The sequence below is a fragment of the Perca flavescens genome, chromosome 20 (assembly GCF_004354835.1).
Source record: "Perca flavescens isolate YP-PL-M2 chromosome 20, PFLA_1.0, whole genome shotgun sequence".
NCBI classification, from domain to species: Eukaryota; Metazoa; Chordata; class Actinopteri; order Perciformes; family Percidae; genus Perca; species Perca flavescens.
In genome coordinates, this window is record NC_041350.1 from 18,260,589 (window position 1) to 18,286,667 (window position 26,079).

At 40.3% G+C, this 26,079-nt stretch overlaps 3 protein-coding genes across 10 annotated transcripts in view; 2 read left to right on the forward strand and 1 right to left on the reverse strand.

Moving 5' to 3' along the window:
* The window catches only part of grhl3 (grainyhead-like transcription factor 3), a 31,984-nt gene extending 15,557 nt beyond the window's left edge, over positions 1–16,427 (forward strand). Inside the window, exons 1-16 of one of the 3 annotated variants that reach the window (XM_028566354.1) lie at positions 2,484–2,571; positions 6,764–6,889; positions 8,488–8,662; positions 8,774–8,832; positions 9,554–9,830; positions 9,954–10,193; positions 10,806–10,917; positions 11,113–11,207; positions 11,826–11,984; positions 12,104–12,173; positions 12,331–12,455; positions 13,291–13,316; positions 13,437–13,522; positions 13,644–13,729; positions 13,943–14,007; positions 15,358–16,427. In XM_028566354.1, coding sequence (XP_028422155.1) covers positions 6,873–6,889; positions 8,488–8,662; positions 8,774–8,832; positions 9,554–9,830; positions 9,954–10,193; positions 10,806–10,917; positions 11,113–11,207; positions 11,826–11,984; positions 12,104–12,173; positions 12,331–12,455; positions 13,291–13,316; positions 13,437–13,522; positions 13,644–13,729; positions 13,943–14,007; positions 15,358–15,475 — 1,710 coding nt within the window. In that variant the 5' untranslated portion in view covers positions 2,484–2,571; positions 6,764–6,872 and the 3' untranslated portion in view covers positions 15,476–16,427. Of the gene's footprint in view, positions 1–2,483; positions 2,572–6,741; positions 6,890–8,487; positions 8,663–8,773; positions 8,833–9,553; positions 9,831–9,953; positions 10,194–10,805; positions 10,918–11,112; positions 11,208–11,825; positions 11,985–12,103; positions 12,174–12,330; positions 12,456–13,290; positions 13,317–13,436; positions 13,523–13,643; positions 13,730–13,942; positions 14,008–15,357 lie in introns of those variants that run through there. The other 2 variants (XM_028566355.1, XM_028566353.1) reach the window with 2 other exon arrangements.
* A 3,397-nt stretch (positions 16,428–19,824) lies between these two features.
* On the forward strand, positions 19,825–20,580 carry cldn23l (claudin 23-like). Its single transcript, XM_028565216.1, has one exon. The coding sequence runs from the start codon at positions 19,825–19,827 to the stop codon at positions 20,578–20,580; it is 756 nt and encodes a 251-aa protein (XP_028421017.1).
* Positions 20,581–22,597: 2,017 nt separating this feature from the next.
* Positions 22,598–26,079, reverse strand: part of cnksr1 (connector enhancer of kinase suppressor of Ras 1) — a 29,016-nt gene continuing 25,534 nt past the window's right edge. For 4 of the 6 annotated variants that reach the window (XM_028565879.1, XM_028565876.1, XM_028565874.1 and 1 more), the window contains 5 exons: positions 25,390–25,460; positions 24,680–24,750; positions 24,505–24,592; positions 24,043–24,227; positions 22,598–23,748 (listed from right to left, as the gene is read on the reverse strand). In XM_028565879.1, coding sequence (XP_028421680.1) covers positions 23,314–23,748; positions 24,043–24,227; positions 24,505–24,592; positions 24,680–24,750; positions 25,390–25,460 — 850 coding nt within the window. In that variant the 3' untranslated portion in view covers positions 22,598–23,313. The remainder of the gene's footprint in view (positions 23,749–24,042; positions 24,228–24,504; positions 24,593–24,679; positions 24,751–25,389; positions 25,461–26,079) is intronic. The other 2 variants (XM_028565877.1, XM_028565875.1) reach the window with 2 other exon arrangements.

Sequence of the window (26,079 nt, forward strand, 5' to 3'; positions counted from 1 at the left end):
CAGAGATCTCTATGGGGCATTTACACTTTTACACAATTGAAACATATTATTATTATTATTATTATTATTATTAGCAACATGGGAACACCTACAGACACCCAAAAGACACTTGACTTGACTTCCTCTGTACAGATATATTTCAGGAAACAATGTTCTCATATTGTAAGCATGGGTTTGTGTTCAGCAAGCTTAGTCACCAAATTACAGTTTCATAACTTCCTTATAGTTTCATGGAAAAAACTATGTGATTTAGAAGTAATTATATAATAATTATAATAATAATAATTAATACAATAAAAATGATTACCTTCATTGAAAGAACTGTTCCATTTAAAACCCAGTTTCCATTTATTGTTCAGTTATCATTGGGGACTTTATTCTCGATGTATAGAATTTTTCTTTTTTTTTGCATGTTTAGTTGACTGGCTGTGCTCTAGCTAAATATTTTTTCTATTTCCAACTAACAATACATTTACATTAATTAATTGGAAGTTGACTGAGCGAATAGTGTCTCTGCTTTCCTTATAGATAGTACAAAATTACATAGTTCATTTTTGAATTTTTTCTTCGGAAATTTTCCAGTGATTATTGTTTTAAAGGAACACGCCGACTTATTGGGAATTTAGCTTATGAACCATAACCCCCAGAGTTAGACAAGTTGATACATAGCCTTCTCATCTCCGTGCATGCTGTAAGGCTGTCTGACGGCTCCAGCGGCATCAGGCCAGCACAGAACATGCAGGTGAATGGTTCCAGTAATCCTACTGCTCCGAATAAGTGACAAAATAACGCCAACAGGTTCCTATTTACATGTTGTGATTTGTAGAGTCACAGCGTGTACAAAAAACAACGTAACATGAGACACAGCCGTCTTCTAACTGTAAACAAACTGGGAACTATATTCTCAGGCGGAAGAATATAGTACTTGGGCGGAGTGATATGCTCGCAGCAAGCCTGTCTGAGAATATAGTTCCCGGTTTGTTTACTGTTAGAAGATGGCTGTGTCTCATGTTACGTTGTTTTTTGTACACGCTGTGACTATACAAATCACAACATGTAAATAGGAACATGTTGGTGTTATTTTGTAACTTTTGTCACAATTCGGAGCAGTAGGCTAGTTGGAACCAGTTACCTGCAGGATCTGTGCTGGGCTAAGCTAATGCTGGAACCGTCAGACAGCGTTACAGCACGCACGGAGATGAGAAGGGTATGTATCGACTTGTCTTACTCTGGAGGTTACGGTGAATAAGCTAAATTCCCAATAAGTCGGCGTGTACCTTTAAATCCCAACTAGATCATAAAATGTCCCATTCATGAACAAATTGATTCTTATGGTTTTAGGGTTATCGTTTGACTAAACATACATTTTAGAGCTTGCTATCTAGTACCTGCAATAAATAGAAATGACTGAGTTGTGGTTCTTGTAGAATAGAAATAGAAGCATAGTTTTCTGCTCCTCTCCATCTGTGTGTGCTTGTTTCAGAGCTATAACCAAATCAGCTTCCTCCTTAAAACTGCTTTGCCAACAAAAAACATACTGAAAATGTTCAGATACACTGTAGATTTATATTCAGTGTAACCTGCAACAGTTTGACTGTCCTGAGAGCTGCTCAGACATCTTGGATCCTAAATACGGAAATTCAATTAAGATTTTTGACAGACACGTGAAATTCTTTTCATTTGTTTACTAATCTCAATTAAACTTAATATCTGCAGACAGTCCGTCCTCGCCCAGAAAATGAACGTCTTTGTCAATTACAAAAGCAGCTCATAACGACCCATAATAGACCCTTTTCACGGCAGACATGTTGACATGTCATAGCAGGAAAAGCACAGGTGTATTCAAAACCATTAATGATGGCTGCATTCCACTTAGGAGAGGCCCTGGTATTGTGCATGCTACGTTTACACGTGGCCGGCTATTTTCATAAATTGACATTTCAACCTCTCCGTTTTCAAAAATAACATCGTGCACAGCTGTTAGTTTTCAGAAAAGTGTTCGTTTACACGTACCCGTGTATATATATATATATGCCGTCAAAGCAGCCAAGAGCGTGCCAAACCTGTAGGTGGCAGTGTAACGAGAAGCTCAAGCCCACGTTAGCCAATCAGAATCCCGAAAATAGCAACAACAGCAACGAATCACTTCCTCTTTCTCTCTCTCGGCTGCCTAAACCTCCGTTTGTCTCAGTTTACATGCAAACATGCAAACGAAGATTCCAAAAATCTCCACTCTGGCCGGAGTTTTTAGAAAGACTCGGTTTCAGAGGTGAATTCTCCGTTTGCGTGTAAACGAAGGGTACAAACGAAGGGAAATGTCTCCGTTTGTAAGAATAACCATGTACGTGTAAACAGGGTCTGAAACAGCTTACTGGGACACTTGATGGAATTGAGACATCGTTAAGGTTATCAATTTCAGCTGTGCTTTTCCTACTATGACAAAATGTCTGCTGTGAAGAAGGTCCATTAAGTTTCTTGCAAGGCTGCGACCACATGTGACTGTAGTAATTATCTCGAGAGCAAACGAGGAAGTGAGGTGACAAGGTATAAGCGTGGAATTGGAATAAGAAGGTAGGTTGGGGTGGTGCATTAGTCAAACATACAGAATTTTCACTCAAAGACCGGGGTTTGTGTCCCGTGTGAAACCAAAAGTCAACTTTCATTTTTAAATTAACCAACTTTTACAGGACCCATTTTAAGCCAATCCCTGAGGTTTTACTTACCCTATAGCTTAGTATTTGTGTTGCCTAAACTTAACTATGTCCGGTTTACAGCTTTTACTAGGCGTTTAAAACTGCGGCAATTACATTAAATCGAACAGTCACGTGACTACAGTCACATGAAACCGCCACCGTGTGGCAGTAAATAGAATGGTCTTATGTGTTGTTTTAGGAGTCTTTGGAAATCAGCCTATAATGTTGTTTAGGTATGAGGATGTGTTGTCGCAGAACATAGTGAGTAGTAGCGTTATTGGAAAATACGACGCGTTGCAGTTATAGTAAACATGTCAGGGCTTTACGGTAACAGGTGCACCACTCACTGGTTTCCCAATGTGAGGAACAGATAGAGAGTGACATGCCCTGGGCTCCTCATATCTCTGTCAACCCTCAGCACACATTCCTCCATGACAATCCAGGCATTAGAGCAGATGGAGAGGTAGAGAAAGAGATGAAGAGATATGTGTAGGAGTTGACGAGAAGAATCAGCAACAAAAAGATAGAAAAGAATCAGTTTTTTTCATTAGTTTGCGCCTCACTTGACTCATTATTTAAGATTTTAAATTTGCATGATCTTTATGTTTAGGGTTTAAGTCATGATAACATTGTTCTCAAGCTGTAAGAGTGGGATAAGATTTAGTGGTCGACAAAGGAAGAAGGAGCAGGAAAAGTAGGTGAAAGGAAGAGTCAACGGAAGACAGGAAAAAGAGAAAGAGAAGTATAGTGGGAGGAGAGAGGTGACGAGAGAGCTTCTTCTCAGCAGCAGTCGTGCGTAGAGCCAGCGCTGATCTCTGTTAGTATGCGACCATGCATGGCTGCGTGCTCACACGCACACACGCACACACACACACACGCACACACACACACACACACACACACACACACACACACACACACACACACACACACACACACACACACACACACACACACACACACAAAGTCACACAACAGACCAAAGAACCAAGACACTTGTGTCTCGGTTTCCAAGGGTTGAGTTTCAAGGCTTAGAAAGGAAGTTGTTTGAACATCTTGTGACACCTATCCATCTTCCGTTTCCCCATCATTCGTTCCGTGTTGGATTGGGCCAGAGATCTCACTTTTGCACAATTGAAACATGAAAAGTTTAACACTGAAGAGAAAATTTGATGTACAAGTGCATTAGCACTTTGTAAACTCTGTTTTTAAAGGTGCTATATAAATAAAGTTATTATTATTATTATTATTATTATTATTATTATTATTATTAGCAACATGGCAACACCTACAGACACTCAACAGAAACTTGACTTAACTTCCTCTGTACAGATATATTTCAGGAAACCAATGTTCTCATATTGTAAGCATGGATTTGTGTTCAGCAAGCTTATAGTCACCAAATTACAGTTTCATAACTTCCTTATAGTTTCCTTGTAAGTTTCCTGGAAATAACTATGTGATTTAGAAGTAATTATATAATAATTATTATAATAACAATAATAATTAATACAATAAAAATGATTACCTTCATTGAAAGAACTGTTCCATTTAAAACCCAATTTCCATTTATTGTTCAGTTGACTGGCTGTGCTCTAGCTAAATATTTTCTATTTCCAACTAACAATACATTTACATTAATTAATTGGAAGTTGACTGAGCGAATTGTCTCTGCTTTCCTTATAGATAGTACCAAATTACAGAATTTCTTCTTTGGAAATTTTCCAGTGATTATTTTTTAAATTCCCAACTAGATCATAAAATGTCCCGTTCATGATTAAATTGATTCTTATGGTTTTAGGGTTATCATTTGACTAAACATACATTTTAGAACTTGCTGCCCATGTTAACAGTTGAGTGTTTAGCAGTTGCTGCTTGTACTTCATTGCAAATTTTAGAGCAGTTTATTTTGTTTCTAAGAACATAGTAACATACAACATCTGGTTGGTTGGTTGTGTGTATGAGGGCCTTTTGGGATTTTTCCTGTGGCTGAAGTGCAAAGATAGAAACAAAGAGACTGAAGTGAGAATAAAAGTGTTTAACATTTAACAGGTGTTAATCTCTCAGTACTAATAAGGGACAGATAGAGAACATATAAGAAAGATGGTGTGAGAGAGAAAGAAACCACAGGCAAACCATTCACACTCTCAACGAGCTGGTGAAAAGTGAAAGAGAGGTTCACCCAGGCTCATGTTACTACATCTTTCTCTTTATCTTCTTTTCTTTTTACTTATTCTCCTACAGTTTTTACACTACGATATTTGGTAAAGCATATATGTACAAAATGAGGTAGGTAAATAAATATTGAATTACTTTAATTAATTTGAATTGTGTAGATGCACTTTAAGGATATGAAATCCTTTAAGGACATATACTGTGGAGTAATGAAGGTGTGCTCTATACAGAAAGTATTGTTTCTTTTTCTTACTCTTCCTATTCGATGGCAACTTGCCCTTGTGCTATGTGTGTGTTATATTTATGAGGGTGTGTGTGAGTGTGTGGGCAGGCTGCACAGCACGCACCCTTGTGTGTTACCATGCCAGATTCCCTCAGGTGCCAGCCGCAGGAAGTGCTCACACACACACACACACACACACACACACACACACACACACAAAAATGAACAGTGACACGCAAATATACAAATGCACATATTACTCTGTGTGTGTGTGTGTGTGTGTGTGTGTGTGTGTGTTTGTGTAAGTGTGCACCAATGTGTGGGTGGAAGATAATGTCCCTGACTGACATGAAGACCTTACAAGCGTTACTGCTTTTGGATTCTGTGATAGCAGGAGTTGTGAGCTTTGGCTTTACCTCCTGGTGGTGGTGGAGGTGTGTGTCTGTGTGTGTGTGTGTGTGTGTGTGTGTGTGTGTGTGTGTGTGTGTGTGTGTGTGTGTGTGTGTGTGTGTGTGTTTGAGTGTGTGTGTTTGAGTGTGTGCATGCATGCGTGCATGTGTGCGTGCGTGCGTGTGTGCGTGCATGTGTTTACTGTGAAGTCATTGTGAAAGTGAACATTTCATCTTATAGTCATGTAGACTTAAAATCTGTCTCCACTCATTTCCAAAGCTTGTTTTCTGAATTAAACATGGTATATTAAATACATAATGTACTTTCAACTCCACTACTTTTTTACAACAAAACATCATCATTATATAAAATTACTGTTATAGAACCATATAAACACCATATTAAGTAGTTAAAATTTGCTCCAGCTGGACCAATTGCAAGATTAAATTGCTATGTACTGTACATATACATGCATCAATAACAATAACAACCCAATAATATAGTATACATGATAATAAATAAACCTCTGATCATACCTCTACTTTTGTGAATGCAGGATTTTAAATTGTGATATTACTATTGCTTTTACTCAAGCATATGTTTTAGCATCAGTAAATTAGAAGTAAAACACAGTTAAAGTGGTTTTAATTAGACTGGGTAATTATTTGCATAATTCTACATTTAAGAAATAACTCAATACAATAGGTGTTCATTTTTTTTTTCTCCGTTTGAATTCTAAATCCACAGCATCTTGATTTCTTGTAACTTTTCCAATTTAATTTGGTTGGAAAACATTTAAACATATATTAAACAGGCTTTCCTTAAGCCCACCTCTCTAAACTATCCATTTTTGCATCTTTGATCCCCAGAAAAGAAAGAAACCAAAACCTGTGTATGACATGGAAATAAAGGGGGGCAGAGAGTGAAAAATGATACTGAAAAAGTATTAACATGTTAAAGCTTAGTTACAGGTCATTACCAAAGTTTTCACACCTCTGGGATCCCCAATCTCACTCTTTTATTGGGTATGATAATGAGATTCAAAACACTCCTGCCTTTGATTGTCTTGCAAAGTGCTCTCTTGGCTGCACACACTCATGCACATGTATAGCCAGTTTCTCTCCAGCCAGGGAAGAGTTAATGATCCTACACCTGTCCTATCAGACACCTGTTTCACTCCTCTCAGCCAATCAGAGAGGAGAGGGAAACTCTCTGCTTGGATGAAATAAATCTTGGCCCGTTCAGAGGAAATCACAACACTTGACTCATCTGTGTGTCACAGCTCTTCTCTGCTGCACTGTTAGACTTCCCGACTCAGAGAGAGAGGAGCTTCACAAACAGCAAAGAGTTGAAATTAAAGGAACCTATTCCGGCTGACTTGGATTGAAGACATGACCAAAGAGACTGAGTAAGTTTTGTGAGGATATCATTTTTACATTGTTGCTTAATATGTGGGCTTTATTGGGATTTTCATTTTCCAAACATAAAACATTTTCATATAGACTTTGTGTAATGCAGAAAAACAGGGGTTTCTGTCCCCCCCCCTCCCCCTTTCTTCATATTTGCAATGAGACCCCCATGTGAAAGATCCCTGTTTTAAGAAACGGGTATTTTGTAGTAGAAATTGATATGGATAGTTTGAACACACACACACACACACACACACACACACACACACACACACACACACACACACACACACACAAACGCACACACAGACAGTTGGGTCTGTGGTTGTAGTGGGTCTGTTTCAGCTTGTGTTGTCACTAACCAAGGGGCCACAGAGCACAAAAGGAGAACGGGAAATAAGAATCTCCTCTTGAGGTGTTGGACTCAGACAGAGGGCAATGACAACATGTAATGCATTGAATTACATAATGGCGAAACCCTAGACACGAGCCCCCCCCCAACCCCTCCTCTGTGTCTGTGTAAAAATGTCTGCACTTGGCTCGTTTTAGGGGGAAATGAAGAGTAACTAATGGAGTTTACTGAGGCTGCTGGGTGTAAGAGGGAGAGACTGGTGCATCTTAGAGCAGGTGTATGAGGTCACTTTTAGTATTTGTAATGTACAGTTGCTGAAATATCAAGGATAGACACATAAATTAAAGTTATAATCTGGCGTCAAAACAAAATGTACAGCATTCCATGCTCAAATACAATATTTCTAGTTTTCCAGGTGCGGTGTAAAAATGCTATTTCGAGCACTCTTCCGTTAATCCTTGTGAGAAATAACTGGATTTCTCTTTAAGCTATGGTTGTGTTGTGGTGTTGAACACCTGTGGTCTTTCCCTCCTGTCAGCACATTTAATTAGCTGTTTATCTAGAGTAAACTGCAGCTATTTGTTCATTAGCTACTTCAGACAAACTCCAAAGGGGGATTATCCTGGTAGGCAGGATATTTACAATCAAATGTTACTGCGAGTCTTTACAAACAAATCCAATCCTCTGAATCCCCCCTTACCACCTTTTTTATTTTTTTGTGATATGGAAAGCCAGAGCTCACCCGTTGTGGGTGTAAGAAAACGGTGTCATCATTTTTTAGGTCTATGCAAATAAGAGAGTTCATACAGGATTCAAGAATGTATTTTTTTTTGTCTTTTCCCAAATCCAGAAACCACAAAACACTATAGGTGTGTGTGTGTGTGTTGGGGGGGAAGTGGTGCAGGGGGTGTTTGTGGGTGGTCCTTGGCTTTTTAAACTTTTATGACACCACTGCTTTTTAGGGATGTTACTCAGCTCTGTGGTTTTGCAATCGAAACCCTCAATGCTCAGGGGCAAGTATGTGCAGTGCCCCGAGGCTGCTGCTGTTAAACTCCAGCTTAATCTCACTCTGCCAAACCCTATGTGTCAAATAAGCATTTCAATTACTTGAATGCATTTATTTCCCTTTGGACCAATAGGTAATTCCACATTTTTACAGTTTTTTTCTGTGTACAGTATATTTTGATTCATCAGTAAAGCAGTCAATCTAATCAATTACTCTTAACTCCTTTCTCCTCTGTGCAGGACTCTGGGACTGGTCTTTCAAAGCGAGAACTTCAACTATAACCGTAACAATAACTACGTCATGGACTCCTGGCCTTACCTGGAGAGCTCTGTCACCGAGCAGAACCACTCCAAAACCAGACTCCATCCAGGAGACGACCTGGCAGCCTTAACCATGCTTTATGAACAGTGCAAGGTAAATAATGTAGAATCGAGCAAACTTACCTCTATGTTAACTCCGAGATTAATTCTAATGTTCTCACTTTGACCACTTTTTTAAATATTTAATTTATTTTTATTTTTCCAGAGCCAGAAAGAGCAGAAGAGTACCTGCAACCGCACTGGCAACATCTGCAAAATAGAGAGGTAAGACAAAAGTTCACCCAACAGTTGCTGTAAAATCAGTCTTTAGCATATGTTACATGATTAAATGAACGCTCATTTCGAAGGAGTAGCTGCATGATTACCCTATCATTTCCATCCTCTGCTGTAACTAAATAAAACGCATTAGAGAGAGTGTTAAAACAGAAAGAGAAAGGCAGGGCTTTGGGAGACCATAAACAGGTGAGTAAGTAATCCCCAAGTCAAACATAGTCAGGGGGATTATTGTCTACCTCTCCAGTCCTTCCATCCATCTATCCTCTCTCTATCATCATCTCTGCCTTGCTTAAAGAATTTCACAACAGGCAGACAGACGGTTGTTTCCCCCCCTTTGTCCTCAATGAGCTCTCCATCCGACGGTGAGAAATGGCCATTGTTGGGGCGCAGTGTTGTCCCCTCAAACATTTTGAACAGAGAAACTCAAACACAAGATGGATTAACAGACAAATAGTACCCACCCAGACTCAAACTGTGTCTTTCTGCGAGTTCACCTTGCAGTAGCTCTGTGTGTGTTGAGTGAATCTGGACACAAGATGTATTATACATTTGCACAGGCTGCCTGCAAGCGTCTGTAACGCATAATACAGTCAATCACTTTAAAGTTGTTTGTTTCCTTGCTTTCATGGTACACTTGGGTGGAATTTTACAGTCATGCTTTCATGTTTGTAATTAATTGTCTATTTCCTCTTTTTCCCAACCCTGCCAGGACTCCAACCAACACCAATGAGCTTGTTTCATTGGAGGCGTCCGCCAACGTCATGAAGATCCTTTCTGATAGTGTTCCCTTAAGCCACCCCCAAGATGTCTTGGGATCCAAGCAGCTTGCCTCCATGCCCGGCTCTGTTCCCACCACCTCAGACACTTACGCCACCCTGACCAGTGTTGTGGCGGACACTTATGACAAGCAGGAGCTCAATATCATCTTTGATTCCCTGCTGCAGAAGTGGCCAGAGACTGGTGCTTTCCCCGACCACAGCCCCGAGGTAGGTTTAGCGTCAGTATTGAAAAAGTTGACCCCTGTTTCCTGTGTCTTCTATTTGACATTTCGTTCTCCAGGCCTCTCCCTCGTTCCTTTTTATTAACAAATGTCCTTTTGTGAATTCCAGACTCTTCCCTACAGTAGTACTTTCCCTGAAAACCAGTCCAGCCCGGTCTACTCGGGCTCCTACACCGGCTCCCCATCAGAGAGATTCAGGAGTGAGTTCCAGTTTTCCCTTGGAGCTCCTCTGGCTTCTTCTTACAAGTCCAGTGAGCTGCCCATGGTCTACCTGAACAAGGGCCAGTTTTACCCCATCACTCTCCAGGGAGTGGACAGCAGTGCTTGCCTCACTGCCACTAAAGTAAAGGTGAGTCATGGTTAAGTTGTTTTGTTTGGTTTTTAACATAAAAAAATGGTGACTATTGTTCTTAGTGGCATCCTTCCCTTCAGGCTTTTTTCATGAGGCCCATGATTACATAAATTCTTTGCGTGCCACCAAGCCAACCCTTCCTAAATAGCTGTCCCTCCCTTGGAGGCAGCTACTCTGTGACTAATTCCCTGCTGACACCCTGTGCACTAGGGTGGTACCATTAAAAACAACAGTGTCCTGCCCTGTATAATTTATTCCTACGGTGGTGTGATGAGGCCAGAGTGCAACGGAGCTCAGCTCAGCTCCCAAGCGGAGTGTAAAAAAAGAGGAGTGGAGGGGGGAGGGGGAGGTGTTGTGTGGTTTTAAAACATAGGCAACCAACCTTTTCTTTGTCAAGCGAATTAGAGGATAAGAATATACACAAACGCACACCCGCTCACTGCAAATAACTTTTGACAATGTGGGGAGAAAAGGGGGATTTGGAGTGATAAATGAAACATGAAGGCTTTTAAAGTATCTTGTAAATGTAGGCAGTTGATAGAATTACATAGCTTGACAAACTTACCTAATTACCTGTTGTTTTTTGTCACCTTTCTTTCTCCTATTCAGACAGTTGTGATGGCTGTGTTTGAGAATGACAAGAGCCCAGAAATGCAGCTCCGCTTTTGGAATCACTGGCACGCACGTCAGCCAACCGCCAAGCAGAGGGTCATTGACATTGGTATGTTCATCACACTTGAAAATACAAAGTAACTGTACACCTGTAAACACACATACACCATGTCAAAGATTTCCTCACTTCTTGTTACGTAAAAAAATCACCCCACCATTTTTACCTAAAAAGACACCTGAAAAGGTTTTATTTATTTTTAGAAAAGAAGATAAAAAATGTTTTTATATGTTTTGTCTTTTATAGCGGACTACAAAGAAGTGTTCAGCGGCATTAGTAACATAGAGGAGGTGGCCTTCAATGCTCTCTCCTTTGTTTGGAACCCCAATGAAGAGGCAAAGGTAAACACACGTACACAGAAACATGCATACATGCTTTTATATAACCTGTCTCCGTTAGGCCAGTTCTTTGGAAGAGTGAAGGAACAGAACAGGTGGAAGATTTAGAAGAAAGGAGAGGAAAGGTAGTAAAGGGTGGCAGAGAAGAGAAGGAGTGGCTGAGGAGGGAGGGGAGGAATCCCAGAAATGTGTTTGGCCCTGAGGCTCCTGTCACCACAGCAGGCAAGAGCCACGACAGCTTATTCGAGCTTCTCTGTGGCCCAAAGTAGCTTGGGCGGGGCCACCAAACCTGTTGCAGGTGGAGAGAAGCAGTAAGAAGGGAAATTATCAAAAAATGTGTGGATAGAGAGGTAAAAAAAAAAAAAATCTTTGCTTTAATAATTAAAAACAAGGAAAAATAGAAAAACAGTTAAATATATTAGGGGTCTCGTTTTCATGACGGAAAAGACAGAGAGAGAGCTGCTAGTGGCCCTAGATTCTCCTTTTTTTTTTCCCCCCCTTGGTATACATCATGTCTCTACCGTACCGGGACACACATGCAATTAAGGGTTGACATGGAGAAGGATGGAAGTGGTCAGAAAACATGACACCAACTTAAAATACCTACTCCTATTCCCACAGGTGTACATTGGCATCAACTCCCTGAGCACAGACTTCTCCGCTCAGAAGGGAGTGAAAGGCCTGCCTCTCAACCTCCAGATCGACACTTACGACTTCAGCTCAGGAACCAACCAGCTCCTACACAGAGCCGTTCTCCAGGTCAAGATTTTCTGCGATAAGGTACGTCGCCTGTGTCATTTCACTTCATTTGCCTTTTCTTACGCAAAAAACCCCCAAAACAGATCTGGGATTTGTGGAGTCAAAGTCATTATTGTAATCATGTGATTGTGTGTCCTCAGGGTGCAGAGAGGAAGATGCGTGATGAGGAGAGGAAGAAAAGCAAAAGGAGGGAAAAGACCAATGCTAACAGTGAGTGTTGCAGACAGCCCATCTTAAAGATTATGTTATTCTCATATATATATATATATATATATATATATATATATATATATATATATATATATATATATATATACACACACACGTCTTAGAGAGTGTATTCTAACTTCCTGCTTTTGTTTTTCAGCCAACAAGTCTTTAGTGAGCAGCTCAGTGGGCAGTGAATGTACCTTCTTCCAAACCCTGGATGACCACATCACCCAGCCAGTTCTCTTCATTCCAGAAACACACCTCTCAAGCTTACAGCGCATGGTAGGTCCCCCTTTAACTTTATCCTCTCCTCTCCTTGTTTCCTGTCTTGAGTGACTCATGTTGCCGACCCCTGTATCCCTGCAGGCAGTCGCACAGGCACGCGAGACACAGGAACAAACTGTGGGAAAGTATTTAGTGGGAAAAGTGGGCTGGGAAGGGGAGGGGATGGTGTCAGTGAAAGTGAGGCGAAACACAGACTTGAGATTGGATGAGTTTATTGGAGTCGAAACTGGGCGCAAGTACAAACCACTACAGCTGCTGACACTGAGATTAAGCTACGGGTGTTTACATACGAAAACACACACACACACACACACACACACACACACACACACACACACACACACACACACACACACACACACACACACTTGCAAAAACAGTGAGGCAGGAGTGCTGTTCAGACAGGCCAGTTTTCCCACACTGTGGGACTGTATATACTACACTATAGGGATATGTATTAGAGTGTGTGCGTAGAGGGAAACCTATAGATTTAATTTAGATACAACTTTGCTGATTTACAGTGAGTAAATCTGAAGAAAAATATAAACCAGCGATTACAAAATAACGTAATGATGCAATGCCCCGCAGTCTGATATGAATGGCTACGGCATCTTTGATTGGCCAGTACGATAAAGCGTGCAGGAGGATGGTCCTATCTCTGTGTCTCCATCAGTGTCCACGCTTATGTGGTTCTGTTTGAGGTTATGGGAAATGCAGTCTTAAGTAATGATAACATTCACACAGACAATGATGGGAAAGGTGACTTTAAGCAATGCTTTTATCAGTGGAGTGGTGTCTAATCAGATCTGTGGTCTCCTCTTTGTCTCTCTAGGCCACTCCCATGGACGAGATCGAAAGGTAAGCATAGTAAACACAAGGCGACGTCAACAGTTGTCCATCACAACCAGTTTTTTCTCTCTTGAATAAACGCATAGTAGCTTTTGAAGTCTAATGTGAATGTCTGTTGTGTTTTTCTAGGAGTTCTAGGAAGAGATTGTATCCAGAGAGAGACCAGATTAGCTCTCCAACCAACAAAAAAGTCTGCAGAGAAGACCCACAAAGAGGTACATAGAAAACTAAAAGTCTAATATAAAGAATATAAAAAAGATGACATCAATAATGAGCCAATGAGCTTTCCTTGTCTTTTATGCTAAATGTTTTATTCCTTTTCTTGCTTTCCAATAGTTCTGCTGTACGTAAGGACATGCGCCGAAGAGGTGTTTGATGCGCTCATGCTCAGCACGCCAACACTGTCAGGCCTACGGGAAGCTGTGAGTAACAAACTCTGACTTCAAACACATTCCAAAATCATCTGACCTGATTTCTGAGGTGGCGATAAACCTCCACCGTGTTTTTGTTGTTGCCTTCCAACAAACACACGTCATGCTCACATCGTACTCACTTTACCGTACGCTATCTCAAGTATCTTTTTTTCCAGCGTGAGATCATGCTAACTGTCGTCTCATATTCCTTTCCTTCCTCAGGTGTCAGAAAAGTACGGTATTCAAAAAGACACTATTGGAAAAATCTACAAAAAATGCAAGAGAGGGTGAGTATCTTGTTGTTTCTTTGTTATGTTTTAGATGGATTAAAGAATTTGATTTGACACGGATGATGTGCATAAATCCAGGGCTTAGTTTGTGGTTTTAATCTCATCTTCCTATAAGGAAGCTCACGTCGACAGACTGGGTAGGTAAGTTAGTTGGCTCGGCCTCCTGGAATGTGTTAATTGCAGCTTCTCCAAAAGAGAGACAGATGACTAGGGGAGGCTGAAAGGATTTCAAAAGTGCTGCAGATGAGTCATGGGCGGGTGATTGTTGTACTTTGTATATATGTTTTTCATAACCTCATCGGAACATCAGGAAGTTTTTCGGTGTTGAAAGAAATATCTGGTTTGATCAAGTTGAGGGCCAAAGGTTGTCCATCAAGTTTTGATCTTATTTTGTTGTTTTTACACATGTCACATTTCTATCAGCTAAACATTGAGATGGATGGAAGAGTTTGTAAGAGTCTGCACTTCTCCTGCTCAGAATTTGGGCACTTTGGATTAATTAGAAAAAGGACTTCAATGTTTTTAATTTCCTCAAAAGTTACGAGGACAAAAGGTGGCACTCCAGTGGTAATGAAAAGGACACCCCCTTTCTTGATGACTGATGATTCACAAAGATCTACTTATAAAATCATTATCATCGCTAGGGCACGTCTCATTAGCGGAATTCCCGAATAATGCATTGACTGTAGCTCACGTAGTCAGTAGCTGTCAAACTGATAATAGTGTTGGTCACCTCCTGTAAAATAACAGAGGAGATCAGAAGGCAGTTCTTAGAACAGAGACTGAAGCACCTTTGGGTGATTTTCCTGCTGCTTCCTGCTTGCTGCTGGCAACTATCACTTCAGGGGGAGCAGCAAAGCTAACAGGTTGGGTTACATTCTGCCCGCAATTCCCTCCCTCCTCTTTTGCTCTTGTCTTCAATCAACCCTGTCCCTGCAGGCAGAATGCATGAGCCACTGCTTAGTTCAGGCATTAAAGCCTTACAGACTTAAAGGATAGTGTTAGTGTTGGGGAGAATGGAGAGAGTGACCTGATTTACTACCCCTACTGGTACAGGAGATATAGCGCCACTGTGTTTTTCGCCCAAGAAGCTTCCTCCCAACAAATGACATGATGCGTTCAACCAACACAAGAATGCTGGCGACCTGCTGCTTATGTCACACTTGAGATAAGAGTAGGGTTAGACAACACATTTTTGAGCCAGCTTGCATGTCCTAGTTTTAAAGAAGAATATGTTTTATATATATATATATATATATATATATATATTTGGCCCACTTTCTGTGCACCACTGATAGATTTTCCTCAAGATCGCTGACCTTTCTTTTTTTCTTTTCTTCTCTTCAGGATCTTCGTCAACATGGACGACAACATCATCGAACACTACACCAACCAGTTGGCCTTCCTCATTGAGATGTCTGAGGTCGGCGGCGGTCAGTTCCAGGTCACCCTCATTGAAGTATGAGAGCCAGCATCCAGTCAGCCTGCTCCATTGAAGGATGTAACAAATTACAGCTGCCAGTTGAAACCATCTCTAATAGCACTGCTCAGTCAAAGACTATGTAAGCTGTGGACTGCCGAAACCAATAAGAGAACTGGCCTGAAGAGACCTCAATTTTTTTCTCCAATTTCAGTTGAAAATGAAAACTGTTTCTGTGTTGTAAATACCACTCGCCCCATGATTTTGTTATTTGAATTTAATATTGTAACGTAAGAGCAATTATGACGAACATCCTGTACATATATAATGTAAATAGATTTTAATACAACAGTGTTTTATAAACTAGCCATATGCATGTCGCAATCCATTTTCCGCAAATTGCTATGTATTTCAATGCGTTTTTTTGGAACGCTGTACATAATTTGTGTACAGTGTATTTTCAGCATTTTCAGAGGTTGCTATTCTTGCTGCTTTTAATGGAACCATCATTTCTTCTACAAAAGCGAATGGTGTGTTTTTTTTCACCCACAACCTACTACTGATGTTTTATACCTACCATAAGTATCTTCCTTAGGTTCCTGTAACTTTCACGAGTAAAATGGCCCGATGCTGGGTTTAATTCAGAACCTAAAGTCAGACATTTCCACCCATAAAACCAGTAGTTGGTATTGGCCATTATTTTGTCCAAAGTTGTGGACATTTCTTGCCTGTATGGAGTAACCACAGAATTTTCCTGGAAACAGTTCAACCCCCCCCCCCCAAACCCTGAGGCCTGCCAGAGGACTTTCATAGTATGCGTGTGTATGTGTGTGTGTAAAAGGTTGTAGGATCCCCCTCTCCCCCCCCTTCAGTATGTTATGCGTCATTTCAAAACAAGCATGTATCCCTGTAATATTTCATTATTATACCATGGTAATTCTGGTTTGTATTAATCACGTCTTGCCTTTTTGTAAGAAAATAAAGTAAATGCATAATAGGTCTTGTGGCTGTCTCATTATTACGCATACAGATCTGATTGAAAAGCTAGCCATTCGCAGCAAGGATCAATTATCACTGGAACAAACAAACTATAAAGATTAGAGATGCTTCCTGTGCGCATTTACAATTACAATAGTCTTTTAATGTGGAGTGCATATTGGAAATATAGAAACAGTCAACAAAAAACTATCAGATCAAACAAAAGTATGAATCCCATCTGCGTGAGAGAGGCTTGGTCTCATTTTGTTTTACGTATGGCTAAGTGTGTGCTAAAGAAGGGGGGGGGTCAAATGAACACACAAACGGAAAACAAATTGCGTTCTTGGATTTTTCTCGCAGCTCTGTGTGCTTCAAAAATAGGCAGCACACAAGTGTTGGCATATTCAGAAACGCTTTCCCTATTTGGTGACACTGGCAGGGAAAAGCAGGGAGGCACTCCTGTCCTCAATATAATACAGACATCCTTCAGCAAGTCAGAGACACACACACACACACACACACACAGAAGAAGAGACAGAGAGGTAGACAGCCGGGGAGGCAGCAAAGCAAGCAGACAAAATCAGGTACAGACACAAGGACAAACAGAGGCAGAGACGGGTGGGGAGACTGCTGAAGCAAGGATAAATGAGAAGGAAGAGAGAGCACGAATAATGAAGAGGTGGTTGCACCATCTGCTGCCTGAGAGAAAAACATGTTAGCCATTCAGATTTGAGCAGCGATCTGCAGTGAGATATCAACAGCCCCTCTTGAATGGTAAGTAACTGTGTATATGGAATGCTGTGTGTGTGTGTGTGTGTGTGTGTGTGTGTGTGTGTGTGTGTCTGTGTGTGTGTGTTTGCATTTGCTCCAAATGTGCCTGCATTAAAGAAAGTGTTTGGGCTATTAATAACCCGACAGTATGTTCATAATTTTCCATTCATGACAAGCCTGTTCAATGTTGTGCCTCTCTGCAGATGTTTTCATACCGTCCCTCTACGTGCCATCTTTGCAATCAAAACAAATCAAATCTGGTGAAGTCACTGCATTTCAATGACCATTTAGGAAAATAATTATTCTACGTAGTGATAACAGTGAAGCTGTATGTCCTGGCAGCTGGGTCAGGTGTTCCATCCTTATCTTTGTCATCTTCTCTCTCTCCCGTCAAGTCAATAAAATCAAGTAGCAGAACAGGAAATAATATTTGAATTACAAAGCTGTCATATAACTCTAGACACAGATGACATTTGTCGACAGGTGTGTGTTTCTTTTCTATTCTATTTAATTCTTTGTGTATATTCCGATATACTGTATTCTGTTATTGTGTATATATAGTTCAGTAAATCTTTCCTGTCTAGATTAATACTTGCTGGATTGTCTTTTGATCTTTTCAAAATTAGATTTCCCATTACCTTCAAGGGGATTGGTCAGTCTAAATGTCATCAACCCTCCAGTGGCATTTTCCATTTGTAATTAGATTGAATTAACAAATATAATGAATTTAGGCTGAACATCCTCACCATGGTGCAGCAAAACAAAAACAAGCTGATATTTGGCTTACACATTTACAACCCCTATCCATACACAGAACCTGTGTTCTGTTAACATAGGTTTGTAAATTTGTTAATTATTTATTGTATGCCTTGCCAATATGTTACAGATATGCTTTTAGAGAACTTTAGTAGTTCATACACTAAATCCAGCACAGGTTTTGTGCCAATACTGTATGCTGTAAGTATGTTTTTACAAATGTGTTACTGTTTTTTTGCTACAAAGAAGTGACTTTAGTTGCCTTTTTAATGTAGAAATGACACAATCCTTCAGTGTCAAATATCCCAGTCATTACAACTCAGCAGTTTGTAAATCTGCCCTTCAGTGGGTAAAAGGTAATGCACATTGCATTATCCAAGGCAGAACTTCATATATATTAGACAGGGGTAATTCTACCATGTGAAGCTATTTAATTTCAGTTTTTATTTTTAACTTCTTCATTTTAATGTAATGCAAGTAGTACATTTTATGTTTTAGAGAAACTCAGACACAGTAAATTATTGGTCTTAAATGTCATCATCATATTTATTTTTTATTCAAGAGGAAAGTTGGCTAAAAAAAAATCTGAAGTGTCTGATATACCTGCTGAGGAAAATGAAAAAAGGTTGGTTTTATTACTGTTGTGTGGCTGCTTGTGTTTGTGAGTTGTGTGTGTGAGTTGTGTGTGTGTGTGGGTGTGTGTGTGCGTGTGTGTGCGTGTGTGTGTGTGTGTGTGTGTGCGTGTGTGTTTGTCTGCATTAGTCACACACACCTTCAAGTTGTTTTGTCTCTGTCCCAAAGGGCATTCTTGCTTTCTTTATTTCTTTCTTTCTTCTTTCCTATCTGACTGAGACACTGTAGATGGACTCACCCTGCATTCAGACACTGGCCTGACATAATTACTAACCCGACTGAATTCTTCCAAGGTCACAGCTGATCATCAATTGTCAGGCTTTGAGAAAACAACACCACACACACACACACACACACACACACACACACACACACACACACACACACACACACACACACACACACACACACACACACACATTTGTGTACTCAAGGCAATCAGGTCTAACTAGGTCTTGTGATGAATAAATCCACACACATACACACTGTCATGTTGAGATTGGCCAGGTTATCGTATCCTAGCAACAGAGACAGACGGGCTGGCCGTTCAGTCTTTTCCTGTCCAGCGCTGGAGCAGTGAAGCCAAATCTCCTTCTGTTTTCTCCGGCTGCTGGAGCGCTCGTCTCTGCACCACTTCATACCTCTGTTATTTCTCATATCTCTATCTACGTCTATCTCCTCTATCACTTTGACCTGACGTGCACTAGGCCACTCTGTGACTGAATCTTTCTCTTTCATTAAGACAGTCACAATAAAGACTCTGCAGCTGAAAGAGGGGAGATTTCTGACGAATTGGTAAGGGATGAACTTTCATTTTATTACGGCAGTTGAACTTTTATTGTTCTGATCATTGTACTGACTCTCTTTGCATTTTGCTAAAGCTGAATTATACCTTCATGTGAAGGAAAGTTTTACATTCTCTGTTTGTTTACAGACTATCGGCAGTGTCTGGTCAGAGAAGACATTTGTGACTTGATTTCATTCCATGTGAACACTGAGAAACAACAGAAGAGATTGTATCTTCATCATCATCACAATGGAGTTGTCTTATCCTTTTTGAACAGATCCACATTGTTCTGAGTCCCACGACACTGACATTTGACATTTACAAGCAGCTATCTTTCTTTTGGAAAATATTCTCAGTTTCTGTAAAAAGCACATTGACGACAGGTACTGTGCAGCTGGTATGTTTTATTTGGACTAATTAATTATAGATCTTAAGAGTTTCCGTAAATAGCCAGGGTTGACCTCTTAAGATGCACACTCCATCCTCCATGGTGATGGGGATTGTCTTTGCCCCTTTGGGATTGGTCCTTGTCTTCACTGCCGCCATCACTCCTCAGTGGAGAGAGGGACAGACACGTCTGGGGATGACGGGCTCGGGGTCACTTCTTCGGTTAGGAGTGAAAGGTCAAGGGATGGGGGTCAAGTCCGGGTCAGTGGAGGCGCTGCTCCTTCTACGCTCTGATGGACTATGGGAGAGCTGCCTGCAGGTGGAGCACTCGGAGCTGAAGCAGTGCTGGCCTGTGGCAGGTCCGTATCAGAGAGACCCGAGGGTTCGCTTGGCACAAGGTTTGATCCTGACCTCGTTGTTCCTGTGCAGCACCGGCATTGTTCTGGCATGTATCGGGGTCCGGTGTTGGACAGACATCCCTCTGAGAGGTGTAGCAGCTACAGGTGGACTCCTGGTGGTGATGGCCGGGCTGCTAAGCCTGACTGCACTCGGGGTGTACACCCACAACCTTGCAAGACTGGGGATGGCAGATCCAAGTCAGGGGATCAATAACCCCAGATTCCCCCAACTCAGCCTGCGTCCAGCCGGCTCGCTCTACTTTGGGTGGCTGGGTGCATGTTTACAGGTGCTGGGAGGCAGTGCTCTGCTGTTCAGCTTCAAACGACCAAGATACCCGACCTGCCCGTCCTGCCCAGGGCTTCCTGTCTGCCCTGCCTGCCGTTCATGTCCTGAGATCACCAACAAGTCAGACACGGATGTATATGAAGTCAGCTGTTAGAATGTAAACCTAACACTTAAAATACTTAGACAACATGGGTAAAGACAAACAAATCTGGACCCTTAAGGACATATTAAAGTCACTTCCAACTTATCAGCTAATTAATCTGCCAACTAATAAAAATAAGTCAATTCATAAATGACTTTGAACCACAGGACATTACCACTACCTGATTAATTGACTCAAATGTCAGGCATGAACATGATGGATGTAACTACCTCTTGACGTAGACAGAAACATAATTTTGGGGTGTAGAATACAAAGTGATGAATCATACGACGAGAGTACGATTGCTACAGAAGTTCATCATGTTTGAAAAGAGCTCAAGTTCCTGCTGCCTTTAACTGCAACATGTAGTGAAACATGGCTGAAGTATCTCTTTGTGCTGCCTTTTACATTGTAGCCACGCCTTTGTACTGTTAGCAAGACACGTGACACTGTTTTGTGTCAGAACAAAACTGTGAAATTTAAAATATTTGTGATAAATTATAAGTTGCTTAGATAATGGTAAGGCTTTGAATATAAGAACAATTTGTTCTTACATGACAAAAAAACAGGAAAATCATGTTTTCTTAGCAAATACGTTCTTTGGAATGGACTGAATCTTGACAAATTTTCTCCAAAAGTAATTGCAATCTGCTTTTAATATTTCTCGATTCAGTCATTGCAAGCAATTGAAAGACCAATTTTAGACTAAAGATTACTGTAAACACATTATAAATAAGCTGCCAATTTTTTAGCCTGCCAGGGTAAATCTTTGTATAATACCTTTACTAAGGAGCCTTCATCTAATGAATGTGATTTTACTGACTTAATAACAATGAGGAGACAAAAAGTGTTTAAGTGAGGAGGCTGTACCACAGGCGTTGTTTGTTCTTTGTAAATTATTTTTTGGTGTTAACTTACAGTGTGTTCATAATTGGTGGTGCATTCTGCATTTAATAAAACATTTCAACAGTGTATCACTGTGTGCTGCATCCTAGTAATACTGTTTTACGTGCCATTGGGAGTAAAAGCAGGCGTAGATTTCAATAGAAAAAGCTTTTTTTTAAAGATCCTGTCTCCCCACAAGACTGAGAAGCAATTATATCATCTCAGCCAACACACAGCAGACTATGTCACTTCATTGAATTATCAGAAAGTGCCCTGTTGTGACCAGATCATGACCTGATGAGAACGGCATTCAGTGAGCGACTAACAGTAAATCACATATCTAATTAAGCCCAGGAGGTCAATATAGTGAAGTTGGCACTAATCTGAGTCACTAATGTGTCATGGTTGACAAAACAAAGAACAGTAAATCTAGGCAATTAGTGGAGTCTTGCATTGGAAAAGTTTGGAAAATGGATTGACTCATACAATAAAATGTAATTTAACTTTGCACTTTAGTAGAACAAGTATGTCCTTGAAATTCTGTGTTTTTTGTGCGTGATTCTCCTCATACCTGCACCGATAAATATACTCTGTGCTGTAAAACTATACATTTCATTCAGAAAGTATTTTGGCACTTTTTCACATTTTGTTTTGGTGAAGCCTTATGCTAAGATATTTTAAAGTCATCAATCTACACTCTATATTCTATAATGACAAAGCAAAAACAGGATTTTTATTTTTTTGCAAATGTATTTAAAATACACTTGACATTTAGCTTAGGTGCCTCCTGTTTGTCTTGACCATCTTTGGGTGTTTCTATCCCTTGACTGGAGTCAACCTGTGGTAAATTCAATTGATTGGACATGATTTGGAAGGGCACACACACCTGTCTGTATAAGGTCTCACAGTTGGCAATGCATATCAGAGCAAATAACCATATAAACACATAAAGGCATGCATTTTATAATTTTGAGTCTAAAGCTCTTGTATAGAAAAACACACAAATAAAATAAAAAAACAAAACAATAAAAACAATTAAAAAAAACATTAAAAAAAATTATTTTATATCTGCTTTCAAGGTTTGTCAGTCACTTCCCTATTCAGTCATCCCGACCTTTAACCACAACAGGAACTTCACAACACATTTCAGTGATCATCACGCTCCCTTTTTATTAAGCCGATCAATGTTACAGTACAGTGAAAGGGTCTCAGCATTGGAGAGGTCTTCACTTGTCTTGCTGCATTCATGGCAGCATTGGGCAATAAAGGGACACAGAGCCAGAACTGTCATACAGATCTATATGTGGTTAATTACGCAGTGTTCTCCACAGGGACTAGAAGGTTAAAACATGTACAAATAAAGGACATCACCTTGACCAACAAGGGGCTACAACAGTGTTTCTGAAGCACATTTTCAGTGCAAAATATTTCAAATGTATACCTTATATTAAGGTAATGTCAATGAACAAATACATACAGTATTTATAGTAAACTGTATTTACATATCACATTACAAGAGGCATGACTTATATTACAAATTCTCACTGAATTCTAAGAAAAGTTCTACTTTCTATTATTAGAAGAACGAGACGGCCTTAGAATCGCATAAATGCAGACTGAACTTTGATAGACACTTGGCAAGTTGTTCGTTTCTCTGTTGTAAACTTGTCATATTTGTTTGTTGTGACCAAATCTAGGTCTAAATCTGCATTGATGCCTTTCACTGACATATTTGATTAAAGTGCTGATTATATGGCAGTTTGATCTAATCCTTTCTGTTGAATGTCATCAGAAGACATGCACCACCGACTTCTTCCATTTGCATGATCCAGTAAACAGAGCAACTGTTTCACCGTTCTCTTAAATGTAGAAGTAGTTCTCGACAGCTTCTCCGGTCTCTGCCATTTCACTCAGCTGTTTATTTATTGAATCCTGGAGCGACCCCAGAGAGAGTTCTAACGATGGACTGTTGCCCGGAGAACCCGGTGGGATCTCCAGGAGAATATCAGACGGCTCCGCGTCCACTAATTGCTCCCCGTCGCTAAGGCTCACTCTGTATGCACCTTCTGTCTCTGAGGTGGCTGTTTTCTTGGCGACGGTTTCCAAGGCAATCTCCTTAGCGGGCTTGTCCTGCACCACCACGTCGTCCACTCCTTTAGATGTCTTGAGTGTCGCCAGTTTCTCGATTTCTTGAACTAGTTCCTCGTTTTGCTTTTTCCACTGACGATACTTTGAAGCTGACAGATCGGAGTCCTCTAAGATCTTGTTGATCTGCAGCAGCTCCAACTCTTTGGCCTGTAGAGAGAAGGGGTTTCAATAACCATGCAGATATACTCAAATATGAAACTTCCTGATTCTGACTGTCTGAGAAGAACAAACGTCCTGTACAAGACAGTTATTTAATATTGGTTAATTCTTATTTCCTTGTCCTCCAGTCAAAAGAAAGAAAATCACAAGTCACTCGCTCACCGTGATTTCCGTGATGAGTCACACACTGGCCAGTGCTGAATTAATAGTACCTGTATGGTAACTACTTGATGTTTAGGTGGTTGACCTGTGTCAGTGTGTCATCAGGACTTTTCTGCTTACCTTAAGGGTGCTCTGCAGGGCCCGGAGCGTGTGCGCCTTCTCATTGATGATGGGGTTCTTGTTGCGTCGAATGAACGATTTCCTGAAGTGGTCGTGTGTAAACGGCTGATCGTGGCCAATCAGAGAGACCCCTCCTTCCTTTATGTTGTTTAACATCATGCCCATCTCATCCACCGGTCCTCCTTCTCACAGGGAGGCAGACACAGACAGGGAAGAGCAAATGAAGATGGAGGGAGATATGTGAAAAAAGATAGAATTAAATGCATAAAAAGAGCAGTGGGGGTTTGGCTGACAACATCATTTGTTAAAACATCCATAGGGTGCACTCAAGAAAACAACATGTCACGGTGAAAATGAATTCCCCACTATCAGAGGGACGACAGCTTAAAGAGATAACTCATTCAGAGAGAGAAAATAAGAAAGCAGCAAAGAGCTGAGACAGTTAGCCTATACAGTACATACCTGTTGCTTTGCTGCCCCCTGTCACAGTATTCGATAATGGCACCCTTGTCTTCCCCTTGGGGCGAGGCAGAGTGTGGGACTGCACTTTCTGAGGCACACAATGAGACACATAATAATCTGAATGGTACTCCAAATGGTGTGTGTCGTGTGTTTATGCACGTGTAAACTCTCTTACTGTGGCAACCTTATTTCTTCTGCGGGGTGAAGGTGATCCCTCACTTTCTGACTCAGTCTCACTGTAACATTCTGTTCAGAAATAAACACAGGTGTGATATCACCATTATACATCATATAAATGCAGGTGTTAAATTAATGATATCACCATTATACATCATATAAACGCAGGTGTTAATGATATCACCATTATACATCATATCACAGTATACTAAAAGATCAGGTATACAGATACCATTTCTGATCCTTTTCAATTGTCTGGCTGGACTAAAATCACATAATAAACTCCAGGTAACCATAGCAACATTAATTATGCTTCGTCCTATGTTGCCAGTTAACTCTGCCTGGTGTAATTATCATAACCATGAATTAATAAGACTGCAATGTTTAAAAAGATGACTTTGATATATATTTTCCTCTCTTATAAATGGCCATGGTATGAGTGATGTTGAACTTAACGGACTCGGAGGAGAAAACACTACAATCTTTATCCATCATTTTGGCGCCAGCACCAGGACACCTCATGGTGCATCAGTTTTATTTATGAAACCTAAAATCGCAAGTCAAATAAAATAGACTACATATGCACCAAACATATTGCAAGACATTTTGGGTGAGTGAAACCACTAAATGCATTTTTAATCGCATAACTTTTAATGGTTAAAATTACAAAAATACAAGTTAAACAATATAAGGAGAATGTTTGCCCACCTTCTTCGTTATCTGGGCCTGTGTGGAACTTCTTGTGCTTCTGTATGGCTGGGATCAGACAGTTAATCCACCTGGAGAAAAGAGACACGATGTATCAACACAGACAAATCAAATGCAATTTCTGTTTCAGTAATGTTTAAGATTATGCTACCACAGCTTTAAATTTGAACAAAAGTGATCATTACTTCAAACAGTACTAAAACAAGATCAGTGGTGTAGTCTACGTGATACGCAGGTATATGCAGTATACCCACTAAGAAAGCTCCTGGATTTCCATATACCCACTTAAAAATGCTCAATGACACGCAACGACATACTTTCCATTATATTTTTGACATATTTAGAATCTGTGTTTGTTTTTTTTTCATCTTTGCATAGGCTAAATAATTTCCCTGGTGGAGGGCCATTCTGGCCCATATATATATATATATATATATATATATATATATATATATATATATATATATATATATATATATATATATACAGTACAGTATACCCACTGCAATACATTAGAAGACACCACTGAACAGGATCCTGGAAAAGCCAACTGTAGGGGGCAGTGCAGACCAGCACGTGTTAAAGTATGTAACACCTCTCACTCTGTTTGCAAATTATGAATGAGTCTACTGTTATGCAGATGCATTTTAGAGCTGAACATTTATGAAAGAAATGTGGGACAGGAGGCTA

What these genes read in the sequence shown, in the direction of transcription:
- cldn23l (XM_028565216.1), top strand. Translation starts at nt 19,825, where the DNA reads ATGCACACTCCATCCTCCATGGTGATGGGGATTGTCTTTGCCCCTTTG.